Source organism: Xenia sp. Carnegie-2017, unplaced genomic scaffold, assembly GCF_021976095.1.
Source record: "Xenia sp. Carnegie-2017 unplaced genomic scaffold, XeniaSp_v1 HiC_scaffold_24, whole genome shotgun sequence".
Lineage (NCBI taxonomy): Eukaryota > Metazoa > Cnidaria > Anthozoa > Malacalcyonacea > Xeniidae > Xenia > Xenia sp. Carnegie-2017.
Window position 1 is genome coordinate 259877 of NW_025813487.1, and position 16463 is coordinate 276339.

At 33.4% G+C, this 16463-nt stretch overlaps 2 protein-coding genes and 1 pseudogene across 5 annotated transcripts in view; all 3 read left to right on the top strand.

The window, feature by feature from the left end:
• LOC124450876 overlaps positions 1–16463 on the top strand; it is an 87547-nt pseudogene that overhangs the window by 44076 nt on the left and 27008 nt on the right.
• The window catches only part of LOC124450856, a 36980-nt gene that overhangs the window by 10021 nt on the left and 10496 nt on the right, over positions 1–16463 (top strand). Inside the window, exons 1-2 of one of the 4 annotated variants that reach the window (XM_047001517.1) lie at positions 15751–15790; positions 15871–15952. The exons of 2 other annotated variants lie outside the window; for them this stretch is intronic. The gene's annotated coding sequence lies outside the window, so the exon portion shown is untranslated. Of the gene's footprint in view, positions 1–15750; positions 15791–15870; positions 15953–16463 lie in introns of those variants that run through there. One more of the 4 variants, XM_047001522.1, reaches the window with a different exon arrangement.
• Positions 576–7123, top strand: LOC124450872 (coiled-coil and C2 domain-containing protein 1-like). The gene is made up of 8 exons (XM_047001543.1): positions 576–709; positions 2591–2704; positions 4642–4715; positions 4931–4986; positions 5677–5728; positions 6303–6402; positions 6487–6576; positions 6977–7123. The coding sequence occupies exons 4-8, from the start codon at positions 4948–4950 to the stop codon at positions 7050–7052; spliced, it is 357 nt and encodes a 118-aa protein (XP_046857499.1). The 5' UTR covers positions 576–709; positions 2591–2704; positions 4642–4715; positions 4931–4947; the 3' UTR covers positions 7053–7123.

A 16463-nucleotide genomic window follows, 5' to 3' on the forward strand; every position in this document is an offset into this window, starting at 1 on the left:
ATTAGAGTTGATATTTCCATAATTTCTTAAAAGCACGATGGATATCAGACATTTTAAATGAACGACGAGTTTTTTTAACGTAAACATGTTTCGGCATGCTTATGCCATCTTCAGTACATCGAATGAAGGTGATTAGCTATTTACAGGATATATATATATGTGTGTATGTGACTATCGTTAAGTGTATTAAATTACAAAATTAGTGTTAGATATTATATTACAGGTTAAATATAGTATTGATGTGATATATTTGTTTGTTGAGGTCTGGTTTGAGTTTTTTGATGTATAGCGCTTCTTTCAGTTTAAGAGAAAAAGGAGAGTTAGCAAAATTAGAGTTGACAAGTTTTAAATTTTGTTTGCATGAGTATGAGGTTATTATGAAGGATCACCGTGGTCTATTTTTACAATTTGAAAATAAATAAAAAATCATCTTTAAACTAGGATTTTGTGATTAATTTAACCTAGTGCAGAGAAGCCTATACCTCATCAAAGGAGCCTTTGTTAAAATATATTATATGTTCTATTACATGAAGTACATCAACTCAATGTTTCCTGTTTCTAGTTTGTTATTTGCATTTTTATTTGAGGGAGAAACTTTTCCTTCTTGTTTCAATGTAATAAATCATATTTAATCATTTCTACTTTGCTTGAAGTTTTCTCTTATGCCAAAGAAGACAAGTACCTCCAAAGTTTGAACGCTTCTACCAAGGTATTTATATAAACAACTAATATTTGAAATACCATCGATCAATTTTCTATAAAAGCGATTGTGTTAAGTAGCGTAGTCAGTTCTCAAGTTTAGCCACGCTATGAAAATTTCGGAACTTTATGATCATTTATTTCTTTGGAAACCTTTTGTTTTCATTGAGAGTCTTTCACTGATCATCAGAAAGTTTAATAAAATCAATTGTGTTTTTTGTACACCGTGAATGTTTAACGACATCAAAACTCAATGTTCTAAAGCTATTCATCCGACATCACTATTTACTTAATAAAAACTTAAACAGAGAATATTGTTATAGTTCATAGCTCGACAAAATAATGCGAACGTGGTATCATCGACATTCATTCATTGTCATTGATAACTCGTAGCAAAATTCTTTCATTTTCCTTATTTTGGTCGTACAGTTTGTGTAAATTTTTGTGAACTCTTCGAGAGTGTAGCTTTTAATTAATTCTTTGCATAGCCATAGTTTATCGCTAGTTTTGAAAGTATAACTGAGTTGATATTACTTTAATTACCTTGTTGAATTTTTGTTGTAAATTTTTCATGTGAGATTCCAAATTTTGCTAAAAAGCAATTGTTTTGTGCATATGAACACCTTCACTGCGCCATTCATATAAATACAAAAACAAATAGTTCACCTTAGATAATAAACTCAAAAGAACATATAAAGTGTGAATGGACTATTAAACAGACAGTTGTAACATTTTGAAAGATCCAAAACAATCTTTGATAATTTTCTTTCCTCCACATATGTATAGTCTTGTAGTAACAATGGAAGTATTAAATGGCCGTAGGATATTTAGTTGTATTTAAGAAGTTGATATTGTCATATTTTTGTAATGTACCAGAGTCAAGAAATATTAAATTTCATGATGCCTATTTTGTATTATTTTCTGATCAAAATAGTGCAAGCTGATTGATGAAGGGTAAGTATACTTGTTAGCAAAATATTTTTTTACATAAAATTCTTTGTAGTATAACATTTCTTTTACCGTTAATACAATACAAATAGTAGAGTAATTTGATATGGATATGGTTTCAAATTCCATTTCATTGATGTAGACATAGTTTTAAACTTATGTCATAAGTAATAAATCACTGGAAAATACTAAAAGACATGAATACAAACTCAAATCTGTATTTTACTGTACATATTATCAATGCATTATTTGATAATGAAGTGCATTTGAAAACATTTTCTTGTCTGCATTCTCACATATCCAAACTCTAAATATATAGTTTATTTATCTGTTCTAATTTGTCATGTAAAATTTTAAATTTTAAAGATGGCATTCATATCAGTAGCCATATGGTCTGTACTAATATATAATTGTTTGGTTGTAATAAAGTGAATGATTTAAACCTGGGAGTATTGTTACATGTTTGTAGATGTAGATTGTTCAGATTTGTGCAGTCATGAGAAGGATTGTTGTTGTTGATGTTAATTGATGTTTTGTAATTCTTAGTGGTAGTCATCTCCAGAATAAAGTGAGGATTAAAAGTCAGGTTTTCCATATTTGTTGTCAGGTTCATACGCCATCATATATTGTGTGTACAGGAAATTTATCTGTGTGTGAATGTCAATTGTGTATTGTCATCATGGATTAGTCCAAAGTAATGTTTTTGTTGCTCATTTTTTCATGTTATTGCTGCCACCCTGGGACATAATCATGACATTACTGGACCCAGTCCTTCTGCCAGTCTATATCGAGGTGAAATCTCAATTTGTTTCTGTCTGTTGGTTTCTTTTTTCTCCAACGGGGGGGGGATTTTTATGGAATGAGGGGGAGCATAAAATCACAACAAAGTAGAACCTTTGGAAATATTTGAGATATTTTGTTCGTATTTTTACTTTTATTTAAGGTTTGAGAAATTGGAGATAAACTGTCGACATGATTACCATTCTATACAAAATTCTTTCAAACATGGTAATCCTCCTTGTTATCATTATGAAAACAGAACATTTCATAACGTCAGGTGATTATTATCTTACTGTGTTTATTTTAAACTTTAAAAACCATGGAGTGAATGTATTTTCTCTTTTCTCTTATTTTGAGTGGATTTTGAATAAATTTCGAACTAGAAATAGCGTTTTACTTTCTGCTCTTAATGTCAATTGAGATTTCATAATTTGGCGTAATTTCTTTCAGTGTTGGACACTGTGGGGTGGGGTTAGGATAAATAGGGTTTTGATAATACTTAAGGTGAGGGATTTGTTAGGGTGAGGAAGAAGAAGAGTCATGGTGATGGTGTGCAACGCTTTTTCACCTATCTAAACCCTGTGTAACCCTTTCTTACCTGTTTATTTACACCATATGCAACCCTGTGCAACGCTTTCTCACCCATCTAAACCCTGTGCAACCCTTTCTTACCTATTTATTTAAACCCTGTGCAACGCTTTCTCACCTATCTAAACCCTGTGTAACCCTTTCTCACCTATGTATTTAAACCTTACCGTACCGACCTCGAGTGGCAAGTTGACTTGACTCGCGAGTATCGAATGGCGAGTCAAAGGCGAGTCAATCTCGAGTGTGAGAAGTTTGCGAGTGAATAAGAGGCGTACTGTTTGCGAGTGAATCGAAATAACTCGCAAAAGTTTCTTTCTCCAGTATTTGAAATTGACAAACATAATCTTAAGTGTAGTGACAAGTAAAATCACACCATCCCATTCATTTTTGTCGACGTGAAGTCAATGAAATTGTTTCAGAAACCAATCTCATATTTGAAACATTTCTACTGGCAAGTGAATCGCAAAAGTTCTAGCCATTTACTATACACGTGGTCTTATATCGTTCTTGCTATTAAATGTCTATGGCCTTTATATCAATAGCGACTACATCCAAAACTCCAGGTCAACGAAGTTCTTTCAGTACCGAATTCAAAAGATTATACGTACACTCATCGCATAGCTACATTCCTTAAATATTTGGCTTTAAAGAAAATTCGTTTTTTTAATGCATTCTTTCCTAAGATTATATATGTCCATAATCTAAGACAGTTAGAAGAAAATGTTTGAGCGCTATTTCCATTTATTCATTGATTGCGTGACATTTACTTTACATTTCTCTATGGTCTCTACCGCTTTACGAATAACGTTTGTGCCATGAAAAATGTGAAGTGATTAAAATGCTTTTGTAAAAAATTCAAAAGATTTTAACGTCATTAGGTCCCGAGATATTGCTTCAAATGAATAGTCGTTTTGCTCCCATGTTTCATAAAAAGATATAAAACCGTTGCCTTCAAAATGTTCAACGAATTTTACTTGTCACTACACTTAAGATTATGTTTGTCAATTTCAAATACTGGAGAAAAAAATTTTTACGAGTTATTTAAATTCACTAGCAAACTTCTCACATTCGAGAGTAACTCGCAACTGCATCGCGTGTCACTCGCTCAATCGCAACTCGTCACTCTCGAGTGACTCGCAACTGCATCGCGTGTCACTCACTCAATCGCAACTCGTCACTCTCGAGTGACTTGCAAATGCATCGCGTGTCACTCACTCAATCGCAACTCGTCACTCTCGAGTGACTCGCAACTGCATCGCGTGTCACTCACTCAATCGCAACTCGTCTCTCGCAACCTCATCGCGTGTCACTCGCCGACACCCCGAGTCAAGTCATGCTACTTTTGTAACCCTTTCTCACCTATCAAACCCTGGGCAACCCTTTCTCGCCTATCTAAACCCTGTGCAACTCTTTCTTACCTACTTAAACCATTAACACCCCAACATTAAGTTCACAAATAATAATGTTCTAACATTTGGTTAGAGTGACTAAATTCGAAGACTGACTACGCTACTGTATGTAAAGTTAGTTTTATTTGTTGCTTTTACTGCAGTAATTTCACAAACACCTTTAACTAACAAACACTAACATAATTATTTTATGTTTATTTTATTTTCAACCTGACAGATCGAATACAGATTTGGGTGACCAGGATTGTGAATTAAGAATCGTCAAATGCATCAATATTTCACTTCCTTCAGGTAAATATGTCTTTTCTTCTTTATTGTTGAATTGGATTAAAATCTTTGTGCTTAAGGATTTAGGATAAAATATAGTGGAATTATAAGGTGTCTAGAGGATTAATAAGGTGTCTAGAGGATTAATACGTGTCAGGTCAAACAATGGATGTTTGATCTGATACATACATCTATAAACCTTGAAAATCAATCTTTAAAAAATTTCAATATACTTCAAGGTTACAACAAAGACGATATGAAAGTGTATGTGTCCTATGAATTTCCCTTTCCAAACGTAAGTTGGCTTATGTTTCATTTAAGAAAAAAAAGATGTGTTTACACAGGCTTATGCAAACCAAGTAGACCTTTGAGAGCAGATCAGTGCAAGCCTGAGACCGATGGTCGAGGGTTGCACAAGCTCGAGAGTTCTCACAAACGTCTCCGAGGTTTGCATAAGCTTGTGAAAACACGAAAAACATCTTTTATTTCTTTTATAAAGTAACAATAATGCGAAAAAGACAAACATTTTAATTTTTCCTCAAAATGATCATTTGCAAATTCTTTTTGACTGATTGATTGTTTTGATTGATTTGATTGGTTGAGCTCAGATGTGTTTTGCACAGGTTAATGCAAACACGGCTCTAGACCAATCAGCGCACTTGTTTCATTGTGTTTATTTTATAAAAAAAATCACATTCACACTACAATGATTCACCAACATGACTGTGAATTGACATATTTGTATGATTAGACTCAACGCAAGAGCGTGCAATTGTGACAAACAATGGAAGCATTGTTAACAATTTTGTTAGACAATGAAATCATTGTTCAAGCAGTTGTTCTCATTACCGTTGAACAAATTCTATGTTTTGCAAACGACAGATTTTGTAACAAACACTTTCTTGTCATGTAACAAACACTTTCTTACTTTTTATTAAATCAATGTTATTTGTCTACACTAAATTTTAAAAATACTCAACTTTAGGATCAACCTCAAACTGGCTTCACGGAAACCATCAAACACAACATTAATCCTGGTAAGTTTTATTTGATATCGTACAGCCTTGGACCCCTTTATGATCTTGTATTGAGGGGTGAGTGAGGACTGGGGAGGAGCTGCTTTACTATGGACCATTGAACTAAAATACGTAGAACGCTACCTCAAGCAAATAATTGAAGCCATATCTTACGCCAGACACGCGAGATTTTACCCTAGACACGCGTGTTTAGTGTTTCGAGTTTCTCTCGCGGAGTAATAATTGATTGACTACACACGCGTGTCTGGGGTAAAATTTGGCTTCAAAAAATTATTAGGGTTTTGTATTACAGGTAGCGTTCCATGTATTTTAGTGCAATGCTATAGACAGAATGGTCGTCTTACTTAAGTACTCATGACGTCATTAATATCTTATGTTGTTGTTATTGGAGTGGCAAGGGAGACTGGGGAGAAATATTTTTACAAGAGACAGAATGGTCGTTTTACTTCAGTTCTTGAGACGTCAATAATATCCAATGTTGTGGTTGTAAGCTTTTTTGATATGCTAGAACCTTCCCTCTTCATTAAATTCATTATTCTACATCGATGATCAATTACGCTGTTTTTTCGTATAGAATTTGATCAAAAGTTTAAGATATCTATCGACAGAAAAAACAGATCGTTGGCGAGAATATTTCGACAACAAAGTGTGAAATTTGAAATAAAATACAACAGGTTTGTCGTACGTGAGATGGATGTTTCATTGTTTTACATTATGTGAAATATTTTTTATCGTCAGTAAATGTTCAAACCATTTAGAGGATTTCGGAAAGGTGACAAGACGCTGGGTCAAACTTCTCTTAAGTTATCACCGTTTGATAATAGATGTGAAATTCACGATGTCTTAATGTAAGTAATGTGTGGTATTTTTTTTAACTTTATGAATTAATAATTGCAGAAACTGTGTTTAAATCATTGAACTATATATAACTGGACGGCCACCCACCCGCTAAAATTTGAAGACAACATTTCGGTAAGCTAAAATGCCGAACTATACGCGTTTAATATAAGCTTTGTACAAATATAGGCATGTTTACCCAATGTAGCATTTCAGACTTCACCATCTTCTTAATGTCTGCCACGTGATCTGTAAAGGCAGAAAAAAGACTGGAACTAGTTTTCCAGTTAGACCTCCATTATTTGATAAACACATCATACTTAATGTCACTTAAAATACATGTTATCTTGATTTAAAATTTACGTACGTAAGAACGATTGCTGCCGTAAGTGGACTTAATTACAATTGCAGCTTATGGATCCCGAGAAAGGTCGCAAGGCGATTGGTGGAAAGATTGAAGTCAAATTACGTATTCGTGAACCTCTGACAGATAAAGATGTTGAAATCTTGACGCAAAAATGGTTGGTCATAGATGCATTTGTAGCACCAACAAATAGAGTGAGTATATAAAGTTAAGTTGTGTATAAATATAGTTTTCACAGGATTGTGTTTGTTGCATTGAACTAAAATACATGGAACGTTACCTGAAGCAAATAATTGAAGTCAAATCTTACACCCAGACACGCGAGATTACACCCAGACACGCGTGTGTAGTGTTTCGAGATTCTGAAAATTGATTGTCAACACATGCGTGTCTGGGTGTAAAATTTAGCTCCAAGAATTTATTAGACTATTCTATTACAGGTAGCGTTCCAGATGTATTTTAGTTCAATGGCTTATAGCTCGAAACCATGATTACGTTACACTGAATAGTGGATTTTTTAAACTTATTAAAATGTTATACGTACTGTATGCAACAATGGAACTGTCTTATTTTGAAATGGACGTTTTAGTTTATCTATAAAACATTTGAAGTACATGAGCTATACTATAGATAAATATATATTCTGGATACAGAAACTCAAGAACATTTTTTCCTTTCCATATAACTGAGTCACATGTCTCCTCATTCTCTCCCCTCCTTCGTATTTCGTTAAATGTTCACCGTTGCGTATTGGCTGTTATAAAATAGTTTGCAATTGGTTGTCTTTCTTAATTTTTTAGCCAATCAGTGCTTCGTCAACATGTAAGGTATAAATCCTTTGATATGTATAATATATGGATAGCGCACCATGTATAAAATATAGGAAAATTGAAACCGGAAATGTGCGCATTTGCTTATGACCTTCGTGGGGGGGCTGTAGGACCCACTTTACTATACATTTGTAGTAGAAAATCACAGTTTTTGCGTTTTTATTCCTTTTACAAAGCATTGATTCCAGCAAAATTTTTATCAATTGGACAGGAAGATCGATAGAGAATTTCAACTCCTTAAGTTATGTTTTGTCGGCTCGTACAAGCTTATACATCCCATTTTCAGTAGCTATGCATGAACACGAATCAGATCTGATTTTTTCACTAGAAGTATCACTTCATGTTTTTTAAATGTCAAAGATCAACAAAAGCGATAGGAAACATATAAAGCGCATTAAAGCAGAAAATGATCACATCGTCAATATATATTTAAAGAAATGTGGGGCATACACTCTGCACAACTTCACGTTAAATTTTTAACAATGAATACTATCCATATATTATACATATCAATGTATCAATCAGTTAATGGCAAAATGTTTTCTATCTTCCTTTTTTCTTTGAAAGATCTGCGTCTTTATGTGTTAATAATTTACTATTTTTAAACTCGGACTGCTTTTAAAATGATTCAAAAATGTTTTCTTTTTACAGCTTAAAAATCCAGAAAATGGCAGAAAAGCAAAGAATTGAAACCAGTAAGTATATTATCTATTATTTTAGGCACTATATGTTACCAAGTAATTACAGAAATAATCTAAATTTTTTATGAATAAATAAAATTTTTAATACAACGTTAAATTTTAAAGTAAACTATAATACAACTAAACATAAATTTTCTTCTCACATTTTCTTTTTAGAACTAAAGTTTGTACGATTGAATAAAGATGCTCTTTAAAATTAATATATTTCAATAATATGAACAAAATGTAAAAATCTTCTAATTTAGACTTTTTATATTTTGATATTTATTACGATATTTATTTCGTGTCATTTCAACATTAACTTTCATAAATGAAATTGTCGAATATTTATCTGGATTATTTCCTCGTAACTAATTTAAAATCCACAACATAAATAACTCGTGATTTTGTAATATGCTCTAAAGTAGTTAAGACAGTCTAAGGTTTAGTTCAAACGTCCAACTTTACATCAGCCGAACGTATTTAAAACAAAAAATAATGAGGAAGTTCATCTCATTTTCTTTCGTCTTTAAGGCGTTTGGTTTATGTAAAGTTCTACCTTTGAAACAGGTCTTAAGTTCATTATACTTTTAGTAATATCATAGTCTTAACTCGCGGCTGTTTACAATATAACACTATATACAAATAGAGATATAAAAGGATGTATAACTCAATTTTTTTAACATGCCTTCAACACGCTGTGTCGTGCAAGATTGCAGTAATAAGTCTGATAGAAGTACAGGCATTTCATTATATAAAAGCCCGAACGACGAGTCTTTGATAAGAATTTGGGTTAAATTTGTTCAGACGAAGCGCGCAAACTTTAATCCGAGTTCGCGCGAAATTCGATTTATGATTTGTTCGAATCACTTCTCGGATGATTGTTTTGAGCGTTTATTCCATTTGTGTAGTATGACTAGACGGCTCAAATCTGGTGCCGTACCTACTATTTGGAAGAAATCACAAACACCAACAAAGTCAAGAGAGCGGCGTCAGGTTAGCACAAGTTGCAATTATTATATACTTACACATATAAGGTTTTAAAGGAAATACAAAATGAAGTGTCTGTATCATGCGATGACCTTTGGTCTTTAAACCTAACGAAGCTGCTTGAAGAACAAATTCGTTCAGGCAAACTTCGTTAAAGCCAGGGTGATCCAAAATGCATTTCCTTTCATCGACTTCGAACTGATACATTTTACCACGGCATTGCTCTATTTCCATGCAGCATCGGCACTCTTGAGGGTTGACAACAAGATCCAACGAACAGTGGCCACATTCACACCTTTAATATTGGCCAAATTGTATGTTTCCATAAAGTTCTCATAGCTAACGGCAGACGATTCAAATCAAAGTAACACACTAAGAATGCCATCTTACCATGAAGTAACATCAACACGGGCATCAAAACGATCTTGCAGCATGTCTTCAACCCGCCTTTCTTCTGCGACTGCAGCTTCGTACTCAGCAATTTCATCGAGCGAAGCAAGCGGTTCAATATTATCAACAAATGGCAAAATTTCCGAATTAGATTCGTTCGAATTTGCCGTCACAAATTCAGATGAAGAAATCGATGCGTTTGTCTCGATCGAAGACTCAGAAAGCGAGCTAGATCTCGATGAATTTGACATTTTTTTGCTCTATTTATGTATTACTTTGTATACTTTCCAATGTGCGCTTCTTGCCGTGTTAAGACTATGACGTCACTGACCTTTGCTGATTGCAAATATTCAAAATGGCCGATTTTAATGGCGGACATGAAAATTAGACATTTCAAATGTTCATAACTCCCTCGTTATATTATTATTTTTGCTTACATTTTACGAAAGCAATAATTGATATGTGTTTAAACTATCGAATGCTAAAATCGATGATTTTTTAACGTTAAGTTTTCGTCATAGAACCACTTTAAGAAATAAAAGATGTTTATTGTGGAAATGTTAAAACCGAGGAGTCCTTTGGGAGTACTCGAAAGCAGATCAGAGCAAAAACATATTTATATCTCTTTTATAAAATAACAATAATTTAATAAAGATAAATTCAAAGCAAAGGTTTTAATATTTCCTCTAACATGTATTCATGATTGATTAGCAAATACTCTTTGATTGATTTAATTGATGAGGCGCAGCTATCAACCAATCAACGCAGGCGTTTTATTGTTTTTATGCAAATTAAAGTTGTTAGTTGTCATTCGGGGAAGAAAAGAATACGAACTTGATTTAGTTCTTCCACTGTTATATTAAAGTGAAATGAATAAGGAGTGTTTCGAGGAGAACACACTGAAAACTAAGATGGAAACCATTATGATGTAATTTATTATTATAGAATATAAGATTTCTAGTTGAATTTTCAGGCTTGCATTAGCTAGTTCTTGTGGAAACGACCGCATGTAGTGCTCCTGTCATTACGAATAATTTATGTATGTAAAAGTTTTATCGTGACTTGACATTCTTCACTTGCAGACTATTTAAGTTTTATAAGATATGCTAATTCTATATGTCAAGGAAATGCTAAATACAAACGAGAGGACGTAATTTCGGAGAGTTTAGATCAAATGGGTGAACTACAAATGTAAAAACAGCTGTCCATTTATTGAAATCCACTGTTTTTCATTAAAAATTTTTCTTGCATGGTAGCAACAGTTGCTAGTGGCATAACTAAATATTCGCCAACGAATAAGATTCGTTCAATTTCATCAACATTCCTTCTATCTTAGCAACCTGCAGTGTTTGACTGCGACTCTACGTCTGCTATGATAAGGAGCTTCACAAATTCTAAAAGCAATCACATTGAAGCAGATAGCAGAATTTTTCTCAAGACTTTTTAGGGACTATTGGCAAATTTCTGATTTAAACAAGTTCGTCACTCCTCTCGACACAGGTACGTCTGATTTACACGAATTTTGCCATATATAAGTAGAGACGTTTGTTCAAAGAACAAATTTTTTAATTGTTTGGTTTCTGATGTCTGATAAAATGACAAACAAAGCGTTCAAAAATATACTGGCGATATTGCCAAAGTGATTCTTGTTGCTCTTATGATAGCTACTAAGTTCGTCTATTCTCACAGGATAAGATTCGTACCGGTTTAAATGTCACTATTTTCAGACATGGGATTTCTAGAGAAAAACTGCTTTGATGTGAGTCATAACAGGTCCCTGTTAGTGTTATATATTTTCTATTAACCGAAACTTGTACTTAACCTTCTAAGGGCCATATGTAGTGAAATGCATCATAATTTAACTACTCCATGCGGTCTACGTTAAAGAACTCGAGATTGACAAAGTTTTAGGCGGACACTCATAATGTGTTTAGCATCGTGTTGTGACTCTCTTGGGGCCAGATGTTTCCTCAATTAAGTTTCGTTTCGTAGTTATTGCTCGCGCAAGCAATGGCCACTAACAGGTTGAAAATTTCGCCATGGCGGTTGCTAAATGAAAAATGCAGACATGCGAACAAATACCGAAAAGGGAAGCTGTAAAGCAGCACATTTGTTTTTATGTAAAGGAAGTTTCTTGTTTGGTTCATTTTTAACCTTTTACTTTGTTCCCCGTTCGCTGATATATGTGCTTTAATTCCCCTAGTTATTACTGTATAGTAAGTCTACATTATTTAATCAATCTTAGCACAAATCTTCGAATAAAACACTTCAAGTTATTGTAACAAAAAACAATAAAAATGGCTGGCAGAAGTTTTAGCTAAGTAAAGGACCAATTACATGAAGCAATTTCAGCCCGGGCTAAGTTTCAGCCAGGGACGTTACAGTATCCTATTAAAATAGTGTACCTGACTACATGAGAACAATTCTATGTATTGTGCCAGGTGCATCGCTAGATCCGTTACTGGTATCCATCACGTTGTAGTTAGGACGGATTATAGCAAGTTCTTCTTTTAAGTCGATGACCCTTTTTTCCCTAGCTTTCTTCTTCGTCAATTTCTCGCAAAATTGACTGCACATCATGTTTAGGAACTTATGTGGGTACACATTTGTTTAACTGAAGTTTATGCCAAAGGAACAATATCCTTTTAAGCAAACATGTGCGTCAACGAACTCCCTAATTTATCTCTCAAGGTCATCATAGTTGTAGTCAATATTTCGTTGATGGATTAATATCATGATTAACATTGACATTTAAAAGTTCTTTTGCGTTTGAGATTAACTGCAGAACAGCCTCTTCAAGCTCGAATACTTCAGTAAATCGCAACGTAGTATGGTAAAGAGAATCAATACGAAAAACGCAAAAAACGCAAAAATCCCGATCTGGACTTCCTTCGAGGTCAGCAATACAACCCAAAATAGAATTGTGAAGGAGTCTTACAAAGTATAACCTGTCTGCCATGTTTTAGGGTTGTAGACTTGTAGGTAAAACAATTAGTTTATTTTGTTTTCATTATTACCGCATGAAGAAAATAAATTATGAATAAATTATAATGTGATTGAGTAAAATTTGATGTTTTGCAAGTCACGAATAATGTTACGTCATCATAATGGAATGTTCAACAACAAAATGAGTTTTAACAGAAATTGTACAGGACAAAATCCGATTATGAAATTCCAGAATGGCATATGATCAAGACAAAATGCACATTGCAAAGGACAAAATACGCATTAGTAATTCAAAATATAGCTATTAATTTTGGGGGAGATCACCCTCCATAAGTTTGTGATAGAGCTTTTTGTTATCTTATGCTTCAAAAAATTCATTCGAATACCGAAATAAATATAAAAACAAGTCCTGTCCAAGTTTCCACATCATTGCCTTGAAGTCAATCATCTTTAGAAAATGAGTTGATGTAACTCAATTTCTCTTGCACAATTGACCACGACACGATGACCTTTGGCGTAATTTTATTTATATTTATAGGTTCTCGCATAATTTTGATTATAATTATCCGAGAGCCGATAAATTTAAATATAAAGCCGTCAATGTGTTCGTGAAATGCTAAGCCATACGGCTTCAGTTTATCTTACCCGTCGGCTTCAGTTTATCTTACCAGGTGTATTTAAGGCGTGGATTCAAATACTTTCTTCTTATTAGTCTGTTTGCTCGTGGAGGTCTCGTTGCTTCAAGGTTGATTTCTTTGAGCATAGTTTGAAAAGCCAAATAACGTACTAGCACGTTATACTTAGATTGCAAAAGCTTCCAAATAGTTCTATATCCAAGCATAATACCGCATTCATTGAGTTCTCGTAAAATATATTGTCTGATACGATGTTCATTAACAACTTTCCTGCGTCAACACAACACGTACAGTTTCAACTTATTTAAAAGAGCACTACTTGAATTAAAAATGCTATGGAATTTATCGAGTAAATTCAAAATAGTTTACTTCTGGTTGCGTTCGTGTATTTCTGTTTGTGTTGTGCTTCTGTGCATGCATAAAATAACATTTTATAAAGTTAAGTAATGGAAGGTGTTGTTTTTATGCAGTAAACGACCGTAGCATGTTGAAATTTAGAAAATATGGAAGGACGTTTGAAAACATGAGACTCTATCGTTAGAGATTATACTTTAAATTGGTATTGGTGAAACATAGTGTGTCTGTCGTAGACTCGTAGTGCAACACTTTGTTACTAACCAATGCTAACTCAGGGTTACGGATTAGCAACAATGAGATGGATGTTAGTAACGTTAGTAACGTCATGTTTTGAAAAAGTAACAAATGTTTAATTTATGCACGCCGCATGATCAATTACAAACGTGTAATGAATGAGTTAGTGGTCAAGAACTACTTGTATAAGAGTTTGTATGCACTTACCAGAAGTAATCTCAACTTGAAGGTGTAAAATGACCACGACAAACAACATGGTACATGTGCCAATTTTTCAATCCGGGACGAAAATCCTAAAATTGACATCCCACTAAAATTGCAATGTCAACATAGTTCTAACTTTCAAAAACAAAAAGAAATAACTTTTGTAAAGTTCTTGACATGTTTTGTTTAGAAGGTTCACTTTAGGGGTGGTCATGGGAGGAAAAACTTTGCATAACATCAATATTTACTGAGAGAATTACTATGTACCATCTCTGGTCAAAAGTAAAGTTTGCATAAATTAACCAATATTCGTGGCAGAGATTGAATTTTCATATATTCAAAGAAAAAATCACATGAGATGAAAAAGAATATTTAACAACAGTATAGAGAACATACAGTAGAGCCACTCCATTGAATTTTTCTTGCCAGGCATATCTTATTACGCATGTGATTACCATAGTGGCAGCCAGTAAATTGCATTTTGTGACGAATAGGATTGACGATATGGCAAGCGGCAGCCAGTAAACTAAGAGCCTGATCACATGAACCCGGTAACAGGGATTCTGCGAGGCGTAAAATGATTTTAATTCATTGAAAAGAGTTAAAGTTTTAAACGCAAAATTTAAAACCTTTCTTAAGCGTCGTAATTCATTTTAGTCGTAATTTTCAAATCAAGCTAAATTACTTGTCTTCATTTTATAGGTTTTGTGAATTTCCAAATTCATAGTACTTCAAAGGGGGGGAGCACATGTCCATTCATGCATCACCTCCCTTCTTTGCTGACGTCACTTTTGACTAATCTCTGTGTGTCTAGCAAAATGTTAATAGTTGTATACAAAAAAACCATTCTTTTTAAAAGTAAGAAAATTTGAAAATAAGCAAATGTCAAACAGAGGAATAATGTGTTTTCATATAAAGGAGAAACGCGACCAATCTATTTTTGTGAAATGTTGAGTCATGCAACACAATGAGCTTTTAAAATTATACTTTTAATCATGTTTGTTTAACATTTTAAGGTTTACTTTTATTGCATCCTTTACTGTTGTATCTACAGTGTTTTTTTATTAAACATATAAATAATTACAATTTTTCGTAGCTGATGTTAAAAATGTACTCAAGACTTACAATGGTTTATTCAATAACAAAGTTTCTTTATAATAAGAACTGACTTATGCAAGAATGTACATGTATGGAATTTTTGATTAATTAAGGGAAAAATCCGTTCACAGTTTCGAAAATCGTGTCTTAATGATTGGCATTCAAATCCTGTCTTAGATAGGTGATTCTCTATTCCTGAGTTAAAACTTGTGAAACTTTATAAGATTTAGCAGTACTTCTTTGGAATTTGACTAATCTCAATTTTACTATGTACTCTGCATGAGGTTCTTATTTATGTATTTTATTTCTATAACAATTGTTTTTAGTCAGTGATGTATACTTAGTTATATAACAAGAATGTTCTACATAGATGTCATTAATTTTTTTTTAATACTGTTTGTTGAAGGAGAACCTGACTCACTCTTCATCTTCGTTCGTTATTCAAATGTGTTAATGTAACAAAACTCACAAGGATAAAAGATTGATGTTACAGTAAGGTATGAATTATGATCATCATTTTTAATCTGATATGTATGTGGTCGCGTTGTTTATATTAAATCTCTCGTCCGTTTGTTAGGTATGTGACATATAAAGAACTAAAGCAAGCATAATTTTGTCGATACGGTCGTCATATATGAAGTTTTACTTGTGAAACAAAGGTATTTATACAAAAATAAAGCGAGATTTTATGTCTACGTTACCGACCTAACAAATTAGCTAAAGAAACCTCAAGATGAAGTATGAATAAACATGCACGAGAAATCATATCTAAGTTGATATACCAACTATTTAATTATCGACCATACGCTGCATGGTTAAGGAACAGTAAAATCTGTTTAAAGTTGTGGGGAAGGCAGAATAACATGAGAATATTTTCTATATGTAAGATGCTGAATATTTTTTTGTAAACTGTAACTAACACTAGAATCAAGACAATATTGTTGTTAATGTAAAGTTACAAATAAAGTAGATGGTTTGAACCCGGGAGTATCGTTACATGTTTGTAAATGTCGATCGTCCAGGTTGGTATAATCCAGAGAAGGACTGTGTTTGTTGTTGTTGACTGACGTTTCGACAACCTTAGCGGTAGTCATCTTCAGAGGTAAAAAAAAAATGCCTTACGAACGCGTAATCTAGTACTACTTCTAACTCTTTATCGAAAATATACGA

Excerpts from the sequence above, each read along its gene's own strand:
- LOC124450872 (XM_047001543.1), top strand. The coding sequence starts at position 4,948 with ATGAAAGTGTATGTGTCCTATGAATTTCCCTTTCCAAAC. Across the intron at positions 4,987-5,676 it reads ATGAATTTCCCTTTCCAAAC|GATCAACCTCAAACTGGCTT; the intron begins GTAAGTTGGCTT and ends ACTCAACTTTAG. Across the intron at positions 6,403-6,486 it reads TTTGAAATAAAATACAACAG|AGGATTTCGGAAAGGTGACA; the intron begins GTTTGTCGTACG and ends CAAACCATTTAG.